This window comes from Heptranchias perlo, chromosome 4, assembly GCF_035084215.1.
Source record: "Heptranchias perlo isolate sHepPer1 chromosome 4, sHepPer1.hap1, whole genome shotgun sequence".
NCBI lineage: Eukaryota > Metazoa > Chordata > Chondrichthyes > Hexanchiformes > Hexanchidae > Heptranchias > Heptranchias perlo.
This window is the reverse complement of record NC_090328.1, coordinates 117,848,038-117,863,042: the sequence shown is the minus strand read 5'-3', so window position 1 is coordinate 117,863,042 and position 15,005 is coordinate 117,848,038. Positions and strand designations below refer to the sequence as shown.

At 42.4% G+C, this 15,005-nt stretch overlaps 1 protein-coding gene across 2 annotated transcripts in view; it reads right to left on the bottom strand.

The window, feature by feature from the left end:
* Positions 1–15,005, bottom strand: part of si:dkey-238d18.4 (TBC1 domain family member 15) — a 45,933-nt gene that overhangs the window by 16,611 nt on the left and 14,317 nt on the right. For both annotated transcript variants that reach the window (XM_067983538.1, XM_067983539.1), the window contains exons 3-7: positions 12,583–12,707; positions 8,900–9,003; positions 8,630–8,697; positions 6,463–6,609; positions 1,158–1,248 (exon numbers count right to left, since the gene is read on the bottom strand). In XM_067983538.1, the coding sequence (XP_067839639.1) occupies positions 1,158–1,248; positions 6,463–6,609; positions 8,630–8,697; positions 8,900–9,003; positions 12,583–12,707 (535 nt within the window). The remainder of the gene's footprint in view (positions 1–1,157; positions 1,249–6,462; positions 6,610–8,629; positions 8,698–8,899; positions 9,004–12,582; positions 12,708–15,005) is intronic.

Sequence of the window (15,005 nt, the reverse complement as noted above, 5' to 3'; positions counted from 1 at the left end):
AATATCAAAAAGATTTTTTGTTTTACAAAGAAAGAGTTTTGCTTTGAGGGCGTGGGATCTGATCTTACATCAAGTACCAAAGTTTTTGTGGCACTTTAGGATATGAGGATAGCAAGTATGTTTTTCCATGAATGCTCAAAGTGCTCGTATCAAATTCCTCTCTGATTTTCTGGAATGGAAGAGAAATTGTATTTCCTATAACCTCGATCTGGAATGCACTACCCTATCGAACGCCTTCATAATTTTAAAGACCTCTATCAGGTCACCCCTCAGCTGTCCCTTTTCTAGAGAAAAGCGCCCCCAACCTGTTCAGTCTTTCCTGATAGTTATAACCTCTCAATTCTGGTATCATCCTTGTCATCAGGCCCTCCACAGGCTGTAGTAATTTCACTCTCCAAAAATACTTAACCCCCCTGAAACAGTGAACATATGAACAGGAGGAGGCCATTCAGTCCCTCGAGCCTGTTCTGCCATTCAATTAGGTCATGGCTGATCTGTATCTTAAAACCATTTACACGCCTTGGTTCTGTAACCCTTAATACCCTTACCTAACAAAAATTTATCAATCTCAGTTTTGAAATTCTCAATTGGCCCCCAGCCTCAACAGCTTTTTGCAGGAGAGAGTTCCAGATTTCCACTACCCTTTGTGTGAAGAAGTGCTTCCTGACATCACCCCTGAACGGCCTAGCTCGAATTTTAAGGTTATGCCCCCTTGTTCTGGACTCTCCCACCAGAGGAAATAGTTTCTCTCTATCTACCCTATCAACTACTTTAATCATCTTAAACATCTTTAATTGAGATTACATCACCCCTTAAATAATCACAAATTAAACTTCCAAGAAGATAACACTTGCTCGACTCCTGAATTCTCCCCACAACAGCCACTATAATGCCATCTCTGAATGGTGTTGTGTTGTTAACCTCGATTGGTACTGAATTAGGGGCAGGTTTGCTGGGGGCTGGTGTCCTTATCAGGAATCAGGTTAATTGAGGCTGAATTTTATTTAGCACCTTGTTGAGAAAGGAGATTTTCACCTCATCAAAATAAAAACCAAAGGGCTGGAAATCCGAAATTAAAACCAGAAAATGCTGATAAAATAGACAGCATCTATAAAGAGAAAAGGACAGATGGTGATGTTCAACTATCGTTACCTCACCTGTGGCAGAAGGTGAGGCCATTCATATCGTCCCTCAGGAGGTGAGCGTGAAGCTGGGAATCCAGTTCTTTCAGAAGCTGCTCCTCTAGTCCTGGATACACAAAGTACTTTGTAGTCAATTATCACAAACAAACTTAAAACTGAAAGGCTACATTTGTGATCAAAATCAGGACTTAGCTCATTAATGAAGTCCCACCTGAATCCGGCCAGATCCTTTGTGATTACATAGAATTTACAGCACAGTAACAGGCCATTCGGCCCAACGGGTCCATGCCAGTGTTTATGCTCCACACAAGCTTCCTCCCACCCCTCTTCATCTCACCCTATCAGCATATCCTCTATTCCTTTCTCCCTCATGTGTTTATCTAGCTTCCCCTTAGATGCAGCCTCATTCACCTCAACTACTCCTTGTGGTAGCGAGTTCCACATTCTCACCACTCTCTGGGTAAAGAAGTTTCTCCTGAATTCCTTATTGGATTTATTAGTGACTATCCTTTATTTATGGCCCCTTGTTCTGGTCTCCCCCACAAGTGGAAACATCTTCTCTACGTCTACCCTATCAAACCCTTTCATAATCTTAAAGACCCCTCTATCAGGTCATCACTCAGCCTTTTCTTTTCTGAAGAAAAGAGCCCCAGCCTGTTCAGCCTTTCCTGATAGGTATAACCTCTCAGTTCTGGTATCATCCTAGTAAATCATACTATCACTGCTGACAACTTCACAAGAACTAATTTTTGAAGAAGGTCAGTAAGGTTGAGTGAAGATCAGATCAGATAAAATGAATTGGAATGGTGAAGTGATGCTCAGAGGAGGAAAAAGAAAAGGACTTCTTTGGCACTGTCTCACAGATTAGTCGGAGAAATGTGTTCCATCTTATTATTGCTCTTTAAAAACGTTTCCCCACCATTAAGAGATTCATGTCTGATGGGTTAACAGCACTGGTTTAAAACACAGGCTGCTAGGAGTTGGGAGTCCCAGGACTAAACCGCATGTAAATCTATTCAGCACATTTAATTAGGTCTCCGCAGAGCCATAACAGGTACAGGTCACAAACATGAATCATTTCAATTCTATCAGGTTCTCATTTCTACAATTGGGAGTATGGTCAGAGCTATATTGTATATATAGGACAGGTCAGTGGCTGGGTATTCTGCGGCAAGTGTCTCACCTCCTGACTCCCCAAAGCCTCTCCACCACCTACAAGGCACAAGTCAGGAGTGTGATGGAATACTCTCCACTTGCCTGGATGGGTTGCAGCCGCAACAGTCAAGAAGCTCGACACCATCCAGGACAAAGCAGCCCGCTTGATCGGCAGCCCATCCGCCATTTTAAATATTCACTCCCTTCACCACCGGCGCACTGTGGCTGCAGTGTGTACCATCCACAGGATGCAATGCAGCAACTCGCCAAGGCTTCTTCGACAGCACCTCCCAAACCCGCAAACTCTACCATCTAGAAGGACAAGGGCAGCAGGCACATGGGAACACCACCACCTGCACGTTCCCCTCCAAGTCACACACCATCCTGACTTGGAAATATATTGGCCATTCCTTCATCATCGCTGGGTCGAAATCCTGGAACACTTGACCTAACAGCACTGTGGGAGTACCTTCACCACATGGACTGCAGCGGTTCAAGAAGGTGGCTCACCACCACCTTCTCAAGGGGCAACTAGGATGGGCAATAAATGCCGGCCTTGCAGTTTCTCCTTATTTATCGAAACCCCTCATGATTTTGAATGCCTCTATTAAATCTCCCCTCAAACTTCTCTGTTCTAAGGAGAACAATCCCAGCTTCTCCAGTCTCTCCGCGTAACTGAAGTCCCTCATCCCCGGTATGATTCTGGTAAATCTCCTCTGCACCCTCTCTAAGGCTCTGACGTCCATTAGTTACACAGTCTTGATGAGCAAGGGCATTACCTTGTGACAGAAATAATTAACAGGGCTAAAAGCACTGCACTAAACACCATACACTGGCAGGGCATGAGTGTCGTACAGGAGATGGCAGCAAAGTGCCAAAATCCGTAACAGTGAAACAGCAGCATTACAAGCACAAAACCCTCAGCTTAGAATCAGATTCACATAAAAAGAAAGTGTACACCAACACTAAATCAAAGACATAGCGTAATTGAAAAAAAAAATGGGACCAGGGATGTGGGACTTCAGTTATCTGGACAGACTGGAGAAGCTGGGGTTGTTCTCCTTAGAGCAGAGATGGATAAGGGGAGATTTAATAGAGGTGCTCAAAATTATGAAGGGTTTTGATAGAGTGGATAGGGAGAAACTGTTTCCACTAGCAGGAGGGTCGGTAACCAGAGGACATAGATTTAAGATAATTGACAAAAGAATCAGGGCAGAGATGAGGAGACTTTTTTTTTTAAAAACAGCGAGTTGTGATGATCTGGAATGCGTTGCCTGAAAGGGCGGTGGAAGCAGATTCAATAATAACTTTCAAAAGGGAATTGGATAAATACTTGAAAAGGAAAAATTTACAGGGCTACGGGGAAAGGACAGGGGAGTGGGTCTAATTGGATAGCTCTTTCAAAGAGCTGACGTGGGCACGATGGGCCGAATGGCCTCCTTCTGTTCCTTTCAGGTCTTCCCAGGTCACAATCTATTCTCCAGCCAAGTGCGTACACTAGTTGCCTGTTCGCAGGCCATCCTCTGGGAAGGTGCCCAACCTCTGCTCACCCCCCTCCCCAATTCCCTTGACCACATGGCTGAGGGCAAGACTCTGTACGGAGAATCGCAGGCTCCATCACGCAATGCTCCGTGCATAATGCACCTATGAAATGAGGGCAAGAGCAGATTGTCGCTTTTCGAACAGCGTTGGTCGTAAGTTGAAGGTTAAATGTCAGAAATGTTTGGAAAGAACAGGAGGAGAATATTGTAAAAAAAGTCTCATTCATTTTCACATCTTAGTGATCCATCTTATGATTTATTGAAAACAGCAATGCATCTGTGAAGCCCTTTAACATGTTTGACAGCAGTAAAGGAAATGCAGCATTGGTGAACACTTCATCTAAATTTCATGGTTAAAATTGGGATCAAAATGCCATATCCTGGGTAGGCAAGGGCAGAATCATTAACATTTAAATGAGGGAAACACATCATACAGTGTACAGTCTGTCATTTACATAGAATTTACAGCACAGCAAAAGGCCATTTGGTCCAACTGGTCTATGCCGGCATTTATTCTCCACAAGAGCCTCCTCCCACCCCTCTTCATCTCACCCTATCAGCATATCCTTCCATTTCTTCTCCCTCATGTGTTTATCTAGCTTCCCCTTAAATGCATCTATACTATTCGCCTCAACTACTCCATGTGGTAGCGAGTTCCACATTCTCACCACTCTCTGGGTAAAGAAGTTTCTCCTGAATTCTCTATTGGATTTATTAGTGACTATTTTATATTTATGACCCCTAGTTTTGGACTCCCTCACAAGTGAAACATCTTCTCTACGTCTACCCTATCAAACCCTGTCATAATTTTTAAAGAACTCTATTAGGTCACCCCCTCAGCCTTCTCTTTTCTAGAGAAAACAGAGCCCCAGCCTGTTCATGGGCCCAAGCAACGTTTGAGTTCAGTGTTGCTAAGGGTCTCAGGGTGAGATTTAAAATTTAAAAGGCCAAAGCGGCATGGTAGAAAACAGGGTAAGTGGTCTTGCGTGTGGCCGGGAGCGTGGAACACCAAATTCCGTCCCCCCACTCCCTCCCCCCCCCTCTCAGACTGGTGACCGAGCAGCACAGCAAATGAAGCTTGCACTCCCTTTCAGAGAAACCCTGGGAAGTGCAAACAACCGACAAACATAGAAACATAGAAAATAGGAGCAGGAGTAGGCCATTCGGCCCTTCGAGCCTGCTCCGCCATTCAATATGATCATGGCTGATCCTCTATCTCAATACCATATTCCCGCTCTCTCCCCATACCCCTTGATGCCTTTTGTGTCTAGAAAACTATCTAGCTCCTTCTTAAATATATTCAGTAATTTGACCTCCACAGCCTTCTGTAGTAGAGAATTCTACAGGTTCACAACCCTTTGAGTGAAGAACAAGCAGAAGATCCAGCATGCCTCACCTGTGGCAGCAGAGCAGGACCAGGGAAACCTCAGCTCCTTGCATGTACAAAGCATATCCAGCATTCCCAAATTGACAGGGATTTCTCATATTTCACGGCAATCAAATCCTGCGAACTCAGGTATGGGTGGAAAACCGTACGTCCCACTGGTGTATCGGAATTGACTCTGGCATTGTGAAAGTTCAATTTTCGAAAAACAGCCACCAGGATTGTCGAACAAAACTTGCCATCTATGGTGCAGCCAGGACTAGTGCTGAGGGGATCCTGGTAAGTCTGGAATTTAGAAGGGAAGAGCGAGAGAGAGCGAGAGAGAGAGAGAGAGAGAGAAAGATAGACAGACACAGACAGACACACACACACAGAGCCAGGGAAGAGAAATTAAAAAAAAGATAGAGACGCACAAAGCAGCAAGGAGAGGGCAGCAAAATGACTCCAACAAGAAAATTAAAATCAAGGCCAGAAAGGAAAAACAGAGAGAGAAAAAAATCCTAGAGAGTGGGAGAAATGTGGGAGAGAAACTTTAATGGAAAAAATGCTTATGCTTCCTCTCTACTGCAGATTTCCACTTCTAGCATTCCTTGGGTGTTTCCTGCTTATCTACATCTTACATCAACATAGCTTCAGAATTTCTTTCCATAGTGCACCAAGCCAACTATCACTCTGCTTACGATAGGAAAGATCTGATTATAAGGAACACTATGGCATTTAAAAATGTACTTTTTATGTAATCAAATAGGAGACAATGTAGGAAAAGTGAAACTGTTGTGTCGAACAGGCACTAGATGCAGTCAGTTTGCTCACTTTCACAATTTCTTTTAAGATGGTTATATTTACATGTAGTAACAACTGTGTTGGTAACAGTGCTCACAAGTAATTAGACTCAATGTCACTCCGCACACCATTGTTACTGAACCCATACCCTCTGAGCACCCAGATAGCTGTTCACCGTGCATTTATATAGCGCCTTTAATGTAGTAAAATGTCCCAAGGCGCTTCAGGGGAGCGGTTATCATACAAAATTTGACACCAAACCACATAAGGAGATATTAGGACTGGTGACCGAAAGCTTGGTCAAATAGGTAGGTTTTAAGGAGCGGCTTAAAGGAGAGAGGGGTAGAGAGGTTTAGGGAGAGAATTCCAGAGCTGAAGGCACGGCCGCCAATGGTGGAGCGATGAAATAGAAAGGGGTCTCAGCCCAAATTTGAATGTACGGCTAAAGCAGACTTACTAATTTTCCTTATCAAGCCTTCTTCTTTGAAGTCGTAAGAAATTTTCTCAAAGTAGAAGGTACAGCACCAATAAGCATCCACCTCCGAGTCCAGCACCTCTAAGAAGCGACTAACAAGGTCATTCATGCCTTGAGCATAGCTTACATCTAAAAGACAGAGAAAAAAACATTAGGGAATACTCATGGCAACATCTTGTCCCTGACAAGTTAGATCAAAAACGCCATAGTTATTAATGTTAATTTTATAAATTGATTACTTGTTCCTTTTTGAAGGTAATTATAGAAAGACAATCTATGCAGTAAAGCTGTGCTCTGGCTGATTCTGAAGCCCAACTTCAAGTTCTGTCTGCAAGTCCCATTAATTGAAAAAAAAAATTAAAATTCCCTTTTAGGTACTCCTATGGGACATTATTAAGTCCAGAATGCATATGACAGAAAAATTAGGGTGATTGATCCAATGGTGATGAGGAGCTCCCTGTCCTCTCAATCTATTTTAGTTCTTTTAAATGTGACGATTACTGCTCTTGGATGTATTTTCAAAGTACTAATGCACCTACTTCACCGGCAGATATCAAACAGAGTGCCACTTCTGGGGATTAGATATTATAGTATTCATAAAACTTCCATAGCCACATTGCATCTTAATTCATACTCAGTACTGCTTGGCTCAGGAGGAGGCAGGGAGTGCAATCTAGCTACCAATAAATAAAGATTTGGAGTAATACATATGTTAGGGTAGTAACATTTGCAGTAAAACTGACTCATCAGGATGAGTAAAGAATTCGAAATATAAAAGACCTCACACTTAATAGTCAACATTTAGCTCATTTCAACCGTGTGACAAATACAGCTCATTAAAAAGTCAGTTAACTTTATTACTGTAATATTAATCCTATAAAAATAATTTGAAAAAATATAAGCACAAATTTTTTTTTCGAACATTTCCTTCTGCTTTCCCCCCCCCAACCTCTCTTTTTCTCCTTATCCTCACGGTGGTCTCAATTCTATATTTTATTTTAACTTTAAAGCTTTATTTCTGTCTAACACACTATTCTGAGCTTCACTCTCAAAGTTAGTTCTGTGTGCTTTCCTTTCCGAGTTTCCTGTCCATTGAAGAAATTGCCATAATTGGCTGGAAACCAATCAAGAGACACAGAAGTGAGTGACCTAGTCATGCCATCAACCAATGTAGTGCTCTCACACCTGCTAAGGTTAGGCAGGATATCCAAAAACAATAACAACTTGCATTTATACAGAGCCTTTAACGTAGCAAAACGCCCCAAGGCGCTTCACAGGAGCGATTATCAAACCAAATTTGACAACGAGCCACATAAGGAGATATTAGGACTGGTGACCAAAAGTTTGGTCAAAGACGTAGGTTTTAATCAGCGTCTTAAAGGAGGAGAGAGAGGTAGTGAGGTTTAGAGAGTAAATTTCAGAGCTTAGGGCCCAGGCAGCTGACGGCACGGCTGCCAGTGGTGAAGCGATTAAAATCGGGGATGCGCAAGAGGCCAGAATTGGAGATATCCATGGAAATAGCAGCCTAATCGTGGCAAAACAAGGCAACTCATTCACAACACACCCAAGGATTAAACTTGCACCTCATCAAGCAGCCAGTACCAACTGGATCATTTAAACCTAATGCGAGGCCTCTGCTGCCAGGTTAAGGTATAACAGCAGAAAAACAGTTTAACTTCAAATAACAGCGACACAAAAGAGAAGATGCTGGAAATGTACGGTCGGGTTGGTTTTCACTTCAGATTTACATATCATGACATTTTACTAACTACTCGGTACCAATGCTAGCAGATTTAGGAAGGGTGCTTGAAAGAGAGCAGAACCACAAAAACAGTGGGCATCCAAGTTGAGTTTTTATTAGCAATAAAAAACCAGTATTGCATGCAGGAAATTTAGAGTGGTCTGATTTTCAATTGCCAATGCAAAATGGGAGATAAATTTATATTAATGACTGTTTTACACTGGGTATAGAGGGGAGACTTTCACATCATTAGTGTTGGCTGGATTCAAAAATGGTTCCCAAAGATGGTAGGACAATTTCCTAACCATTGATAATACCCCAATGCCATTTTTATCATTTTAATTAAGCCCTGTAAATGGCCTGAGGAAGCAATGCTATACAGGGAGGCAAATGTAATGACTGTGTTACCTGGATGAAATGCAGCAAAAGTGATGAGTATGTCTCTCAACACCATTAGATTGATCACACCTTCATTTCTATAGAAGAGAAAAAACATCATTGATAAGTGCATGACCAGACCAGGCAGAGAAATGGAATAACTTGAACTTATGAGGAATGCATAATTCATTGAGCTAGTGGCAAATTGTCTACAGGGTAGAATTTGAAAGCAACAGTCCTTCTACAAGTGCTTTGTTTTTATATATATGTAATAGTTTACAAAAACAAGTACACACTTACTGGTAGTAATCTAGGACTCGTTCAGTTCTTGGTACATCTTTGTCTATGATCCTAATCGCTTCATGCAGTTCATGCACATTGATTCTTTGACGGTCCACAAAAACCTGGAGAATATTTTACAAAAACATTCATCTTTATGTAGTTTATCGTTAATTTTGGTATTAAATACTTTTCCACTGCATTTCTGGATGAAAAGATTTGGACATTATGTAGAGAGACTAGAGGTGCTGGGATTGTTCTCCCTAGAGCAGTGAAGGTTAAGGGGAGATTTAATAGAGGTGTTCAAAATCATGAAGAGTTTCAATACAGTAATTAAGGAGAAATGGGTTTCCACTGGCAGGGGGTAACCAGAGGACACAGATTTAAGATAACTGGCAAAAGAACCAGAGGGGAGATGAGGAGAATTTTTTTTACGCAGCGAGTTGTTATGATCTGGAATGCGCTGCCTGAATGGGCAGTGGAAGCAGATTCAATGGTAACTTTCAAAAGGGAACTGGATAAATACTTGGCAGTGGGGGGGGGGAATTTGCAGAGCTATGGGGAAAGAGCAAAGGAGTAGGACTAATTGGATAGCCCCTTCAAAGAGCCAGCACAGTCACAATGGGTCGAATGGCCTCCTTGTGTGCTGTAAGATTCTTTGATTCTACGATTAGAAGTGTCAATGTTAGATCAGCAAAGGTTAATAATGACAGGTTGTAGGCTAGATTAACATACATCCATTTTTAAAATTGCACAATCCTCTTTCACATAACAGCTTGGGATTTTTATTTTAAAAACTTGCTTACAAGTGGATGAAGCACAACAACTCCAAATCATGGGCAAGCTTATTTTAATGCTTGAGCTTTGCGAGGGAAACTTAAATATGTAGAAATCTACGTTTAAATTTCCCACGCGAACTGTGAGCGTTAAAATAAACTTCCAAAGAATCATGGGACTCACTAGTGTTGTCAATGCTTTATCGACTATGCAGTGTGGGGGGAATCTACTCTCCTATGGGAGCGGGAGGACAAGGTATCATCACCCATCAGTAGTATTGGCCAAGGTCTCGGGGTGGTGTGTGATCCAGCAAGACCTGGAGAGAAGGATCGTTTTTCTCAATTTTGATTACTGATGATTGACAACTTCCCTGAACAAACAACAACAACAATTTGCATTTATATAGTGCCTTCAATGTAGTAAAAAGTCCCAAAGAGCTTCACAGGAGCATTATCAAACAAAATTTGACACTAAGCCACATAAGGACAAATGATCAAATGCTTGGTCAGATAGGTTTTAAGATGCGTCTTAAAAGACGAGAGAGAGGTAGAGAGGCGGAGAGGTTTAGGGAGGGAATTCCAGAGCTTAGGGCCCAGGCAGCTGAAGGCACGGCCACCAATGGTGGAGCGATGAAAATCGGTGATGCACAAGAGGCCAGAATTGGAGGAGTGCCGAGATCTTGGAGGGTTGTAGGGCTGGAGGAAGTTACAGAGATAGAGAGGGGCGAGACCATGGACGGATTCGAAAACAAGGATAAGAAGATTAAATGTGAGGTGTTGCCGGACCGGGAGCCAATGTAGGTCAGCGAGCACAGGGGTGATGGGTGAACGAGATTTGGTGCAAGTTAGCTACGGGCAGAGTTTTCGATGAACTGAAGTTTACATGACCCACTGGAATGAGTGGGCTTGATATCACAAATGTATTTTGTCTTTCTTTCTATGCTTAACATTCTCAGTCGAGGGCCCACAAGCGAAGTACACGATATCCAAGATCACGATCTATCAGCCAGTCATAGCGATGGCCGGTAGTATGTATGACATCTGTAACAGAAGTTAAACTGAAATTACCTAAACATCTGGACAAGTAAGTTTCACCCAAAATGTCTTCTGACCAGTATATTCATCGACAGTGAAAGAAAATGAGAGAGAATGTACTTGGAAGGGAAGTGGAGTCTGTTCAAGTTCCAAGGCCAAGCGAATGCCAACATTGAGAGTTTTCCATTTCAACCATACTTTTAAGGGGAGCAACAAACCAAAGAAGCCAAGTCCACTAAGCGTTTCTGTAAGGAAACGGTTAAATTCTTTATATTAACTTTATCTTTTAAGTGAGTTTCCATTAGCAATGTTCAGTTAGTAAAAGGGATTCCAATCTGACAGTGTTTTAGCTGATAAAGAGGGGCCATAATACTGTCTGTTAGCTCAAACCTTGAAAAGGCACCTGCCATAGATTTGGAAAATTAGGGAGTGTGAGTCAAGTTATGGGGAGTTATTCTTGTTAAAAATGAAGTTATTGCAGTTAAATGGATAAGGTAATACTTTGAAAGATGCGGATACTCACGTAGCTAGAGTGAAAGAGAGGAAACAGGGGTGTTAGAATAGATACTTCAGAATTCGAAAAGGCTTGGCCAGCTGTTAAACTTTTGAGCTCGAAAACCTGTGACGCAGTGAATTCTCCGGTACTGTAAGTGTTTCAAATATATGTGTAATTATTATTAGCAATGGTTATCATTGTATATGTGTAATTATTGGTAATAATGGGAATGCTTAATTCCTATGAAAGCCAATAAATGCCTTCGAATCCTATTATCTTGTGGAATAACTTATAAATGTATAGGTAAGAACATCCATTCCCTAACACTTCCGTACATTTCCCAGTAGCTGGACACAGAGAGACATTAGCAGAATGGGAACAGGTCTTCAGTACATCTTCCAGCGGGGAAAAAGAAAATAATTAATGCAAGAAAACATATAGGCACTTTGAAATTCTATCAGAATGCTTTGATCTGCGATCCTGTTCATCATAACCCACTAGCAATGAAGCTACATCACCCACAGAACAGGTTCTTTATAGCGCAGGTTTCTGATGTTCCCTCTTAAGTATGAACATTAATTTATTATATCGTTAGAATTATAGAGTCAAAGAATTTTACAGCACAGATGGAGGCCAATTGGCTCAACTGTGCCTGTGCCAGCTTTCTAAAAGAGCTATCCACTTAGCCCCCTTCCTCATCTGTAATCATTTTTTCTTTTTCAAATATTTATCCACCACCCTTTTAATAGATATTATGGATACTGTTTCTAGTAGGACATCCCATGTCCTAACACACCTCTCCACTTCTCCTAACCGTCATTCTTTTGGTGATTATCTTAATTTATGCCCTCTAGTTACTGCCTCACCAACCAGTCGAAATCCTTTTCCCCCATTTACCTCATCAAACCCTTTCATAACCTTGATCTCCTCTATCGGATCTCCTTTTGGCCTTCTCCGTCCTGGTGAAAACAGCCTCAATTTCTTTAGTCTCTCCCCATAACTAAAGCCACTTGCCCCTGGTATTTTAGCAATTCTCTTCCAAACCTCTCCATTGCCTTGACATCCTTCCCAAATTAAGGTAACCTTAAAATTGGAGCTAGGCTGTTCAGGGGTGATGTCAGGAAGCACTTCTTCACACAAAGGGTAGTGGGAATCTGGAACTCTCTCCCTCAAAAAACTGTCGAGGTTAGGTCAATTGAAAAAGTCACGACTGAGATTTTTGTTAGGTAAGGGTATTAAGGGATATGGAGCAAAGGCGGGTAGATGGAATTGAGGAACAGATCAGCCATGATCTAAATGAATGACGGAACAGGCTTGAGAGGCTGAATGGCCTAATCCTGTTCTTATGTTCCAGACACAACAGTTTCAGCAACCCTCTTGCCGTTTATGAAACCAACCTTTGCTTGTAGCTCTATAAAGGTCATCTGCTCACTCTTCTCCTCCGATAGATCCACTTCTTGCCCTTTAAGGTTGCAGATATCACCAGTTTGTTGATAAGCAAAGGCCGCTTCATAAAGCTCTGCTACAGGGACAAAGCAAGAAATACCACAAATTAGTCCAGCACACGCCATCTACTTCACAAGTAAGAGAACATCTAAGGGCACCATAATGCTGGGGTGGTATCGGCAGCTGCCGAGAATGACATGGGGACGGCAACTCTCAGTTATACCGCCACCACCATGCCAACCCTCCAGGGTTGTCCTGGAGTCTCCAGGAATTAAAGATTAATCTCCTGGACACTGCTGCGAGCAACACCCGACGAGCAAAATCCTAGGGGGCATTAGAAAAAAATTGTGTGCTTTTTTCATTTTCTTTGAACACTTTTGTATATTAGCCATAAAAATATTGGAGATTGGAAAAAAAGGCTATTTGACTGGGAGGGGCAGTTGGAGGCAGGAGGTCATGTGATGAAGCCTCCAGGAATACGCCCAACCAGAGTTGGCAACCCTAATCTAGTGTCATGGCAATGAAATATTGTTTTTTGTACGTATGCAGGTATCCAAATATCAGTTAAATTTTAACGTTAACAAAAAAGTTGACTATCCCATCGGTTCCTGCTAAACATTAAAAGGTTTCAAACTTCATGTTCAACATTTGTTAAACATGGCACCCGGTGTGAAACCAAAGTGGTTATCAAGCTAACTCCTGGAAAAGGATCTCACAACACTTCACTGAAATGGATCCAGGTGATCTGGCAGTCATTTCAGACCGCACCGACGTAAAGCCAAGACTGCCTCACATCGAGAGAGATTATGGGGGAGGATTTCCTCCAATCGCTGTCTGTAGCAACATCACACTGGACCTGAATTTGCGGGAAACTTGCGCCGTAGCAACAGCATATCTACGGCATACGCCATTGTGATGGTGCAGAAATTCCAGTGCGAGTGACTCATCCCATTCCGTATGCCACGCCGTAAATTCCTGGGAATTTTGCATTGCTCCACAGACCTCACACCGAAAAAGTTGAACGGCTAATTACCATAGCTTCACCCCCTCATTAAAATCAATGGCGGGATTGAGTTTGCCGAATTAAGGCCACTGTGATCGTCACAGACACTTAGAGCATTGCAGAATGACACAAGAGAGCTCAGAATCAGTATTCAATCGACCAGCAGGTTGCCTGCAGGGGGGAACAATTTTACTGACTTGTTCCAAGAACTTCATTGAAATCCTTAAAAGATTTGAAATTTAAATTGAAAGATTTAAGATAATTGGCAAAAGAACCAGAGCAGAAGACCCCAACACAGGCATCACTGGGACTCCTTTTTCCTGCCTGCTCCAAGAGGTTGCTCTGTTGCACAGGGCAAAGCTGAATTGTTACCTCTAGTACTAAGTTTTCTACATCCATGTAATACTGTCCTGCTACTTATGAAGGACTTTGATAGAATAAATAAGGAGAAACTGTTTCCACTGGCCGTTGTATCGGTAACTAGAGGACACAGATTTAAGGCCATTGCCAAAAGAACCAGAGGTGAGATGAGAATTTTTTTTTATGTAGTGAGTTGTTATGATCTGGAATACACTGCCTGAAAGGGAGGTGGAAGCAGATTCAAAAGGGAATTGGACAATACATGAAAAGGAAAAAGAATTGCAGGGCTATGGGGAAAGCGCGGGGGGACAGGGACTAATTGGTAGCTCTTTCAAAGAGCTGGCACAGGCACAATGGGCCGAACGGCCTCCTTCTGCGCTGTATGATTCTATGATCTTAAACCTCAATTCAGAAATAAAATAACTGTTTGGACAGCCAGGCATGTTCTGATTGTCTGCCAACTGATGTTATTTTTATATTAATATTTATTGAGCTTGTGCGCTAAGCATGGATTACAATCAGTAATGAAATATAACTAGGGATCGCAGACAGTTCGGGTCTCTTCTTAATTCCGATTTATATATTTATACTGTTTCAGTACAAACTCATCAATCAAATTATACCCGACCTGGACATTCTGGCCGTACAGACTCCGGCCTGCCCCCTCCTGATCAGATTGGAGCCGTTGCCCCTAAACGCATCCCTGTTAAATAACCTGCTGTCCCTCTTAGTGTTGGGCCCGGTACCCTGGATGTGTATCAGATGTTGGCCGTACTGTTCCTGATCTGCCGCTGTACTCGTGGTCCCATTGCCCTCAGTCAGTGTACAGATACCTCCCTGAGATGGAGGGACTGAGAGACGGAATCCAGGGACCACTCACACCGTTACCAGCTCGTGCTTGCAGCAAATGTGCGGCGCAAACAAAAAAAAAATTCGAGTTGAAGGGTGAGGGACAAAAATCAAACTCACGGGGCATGCCATGAGCTGTCCCGTTCCAGCAAAATTCTGAGC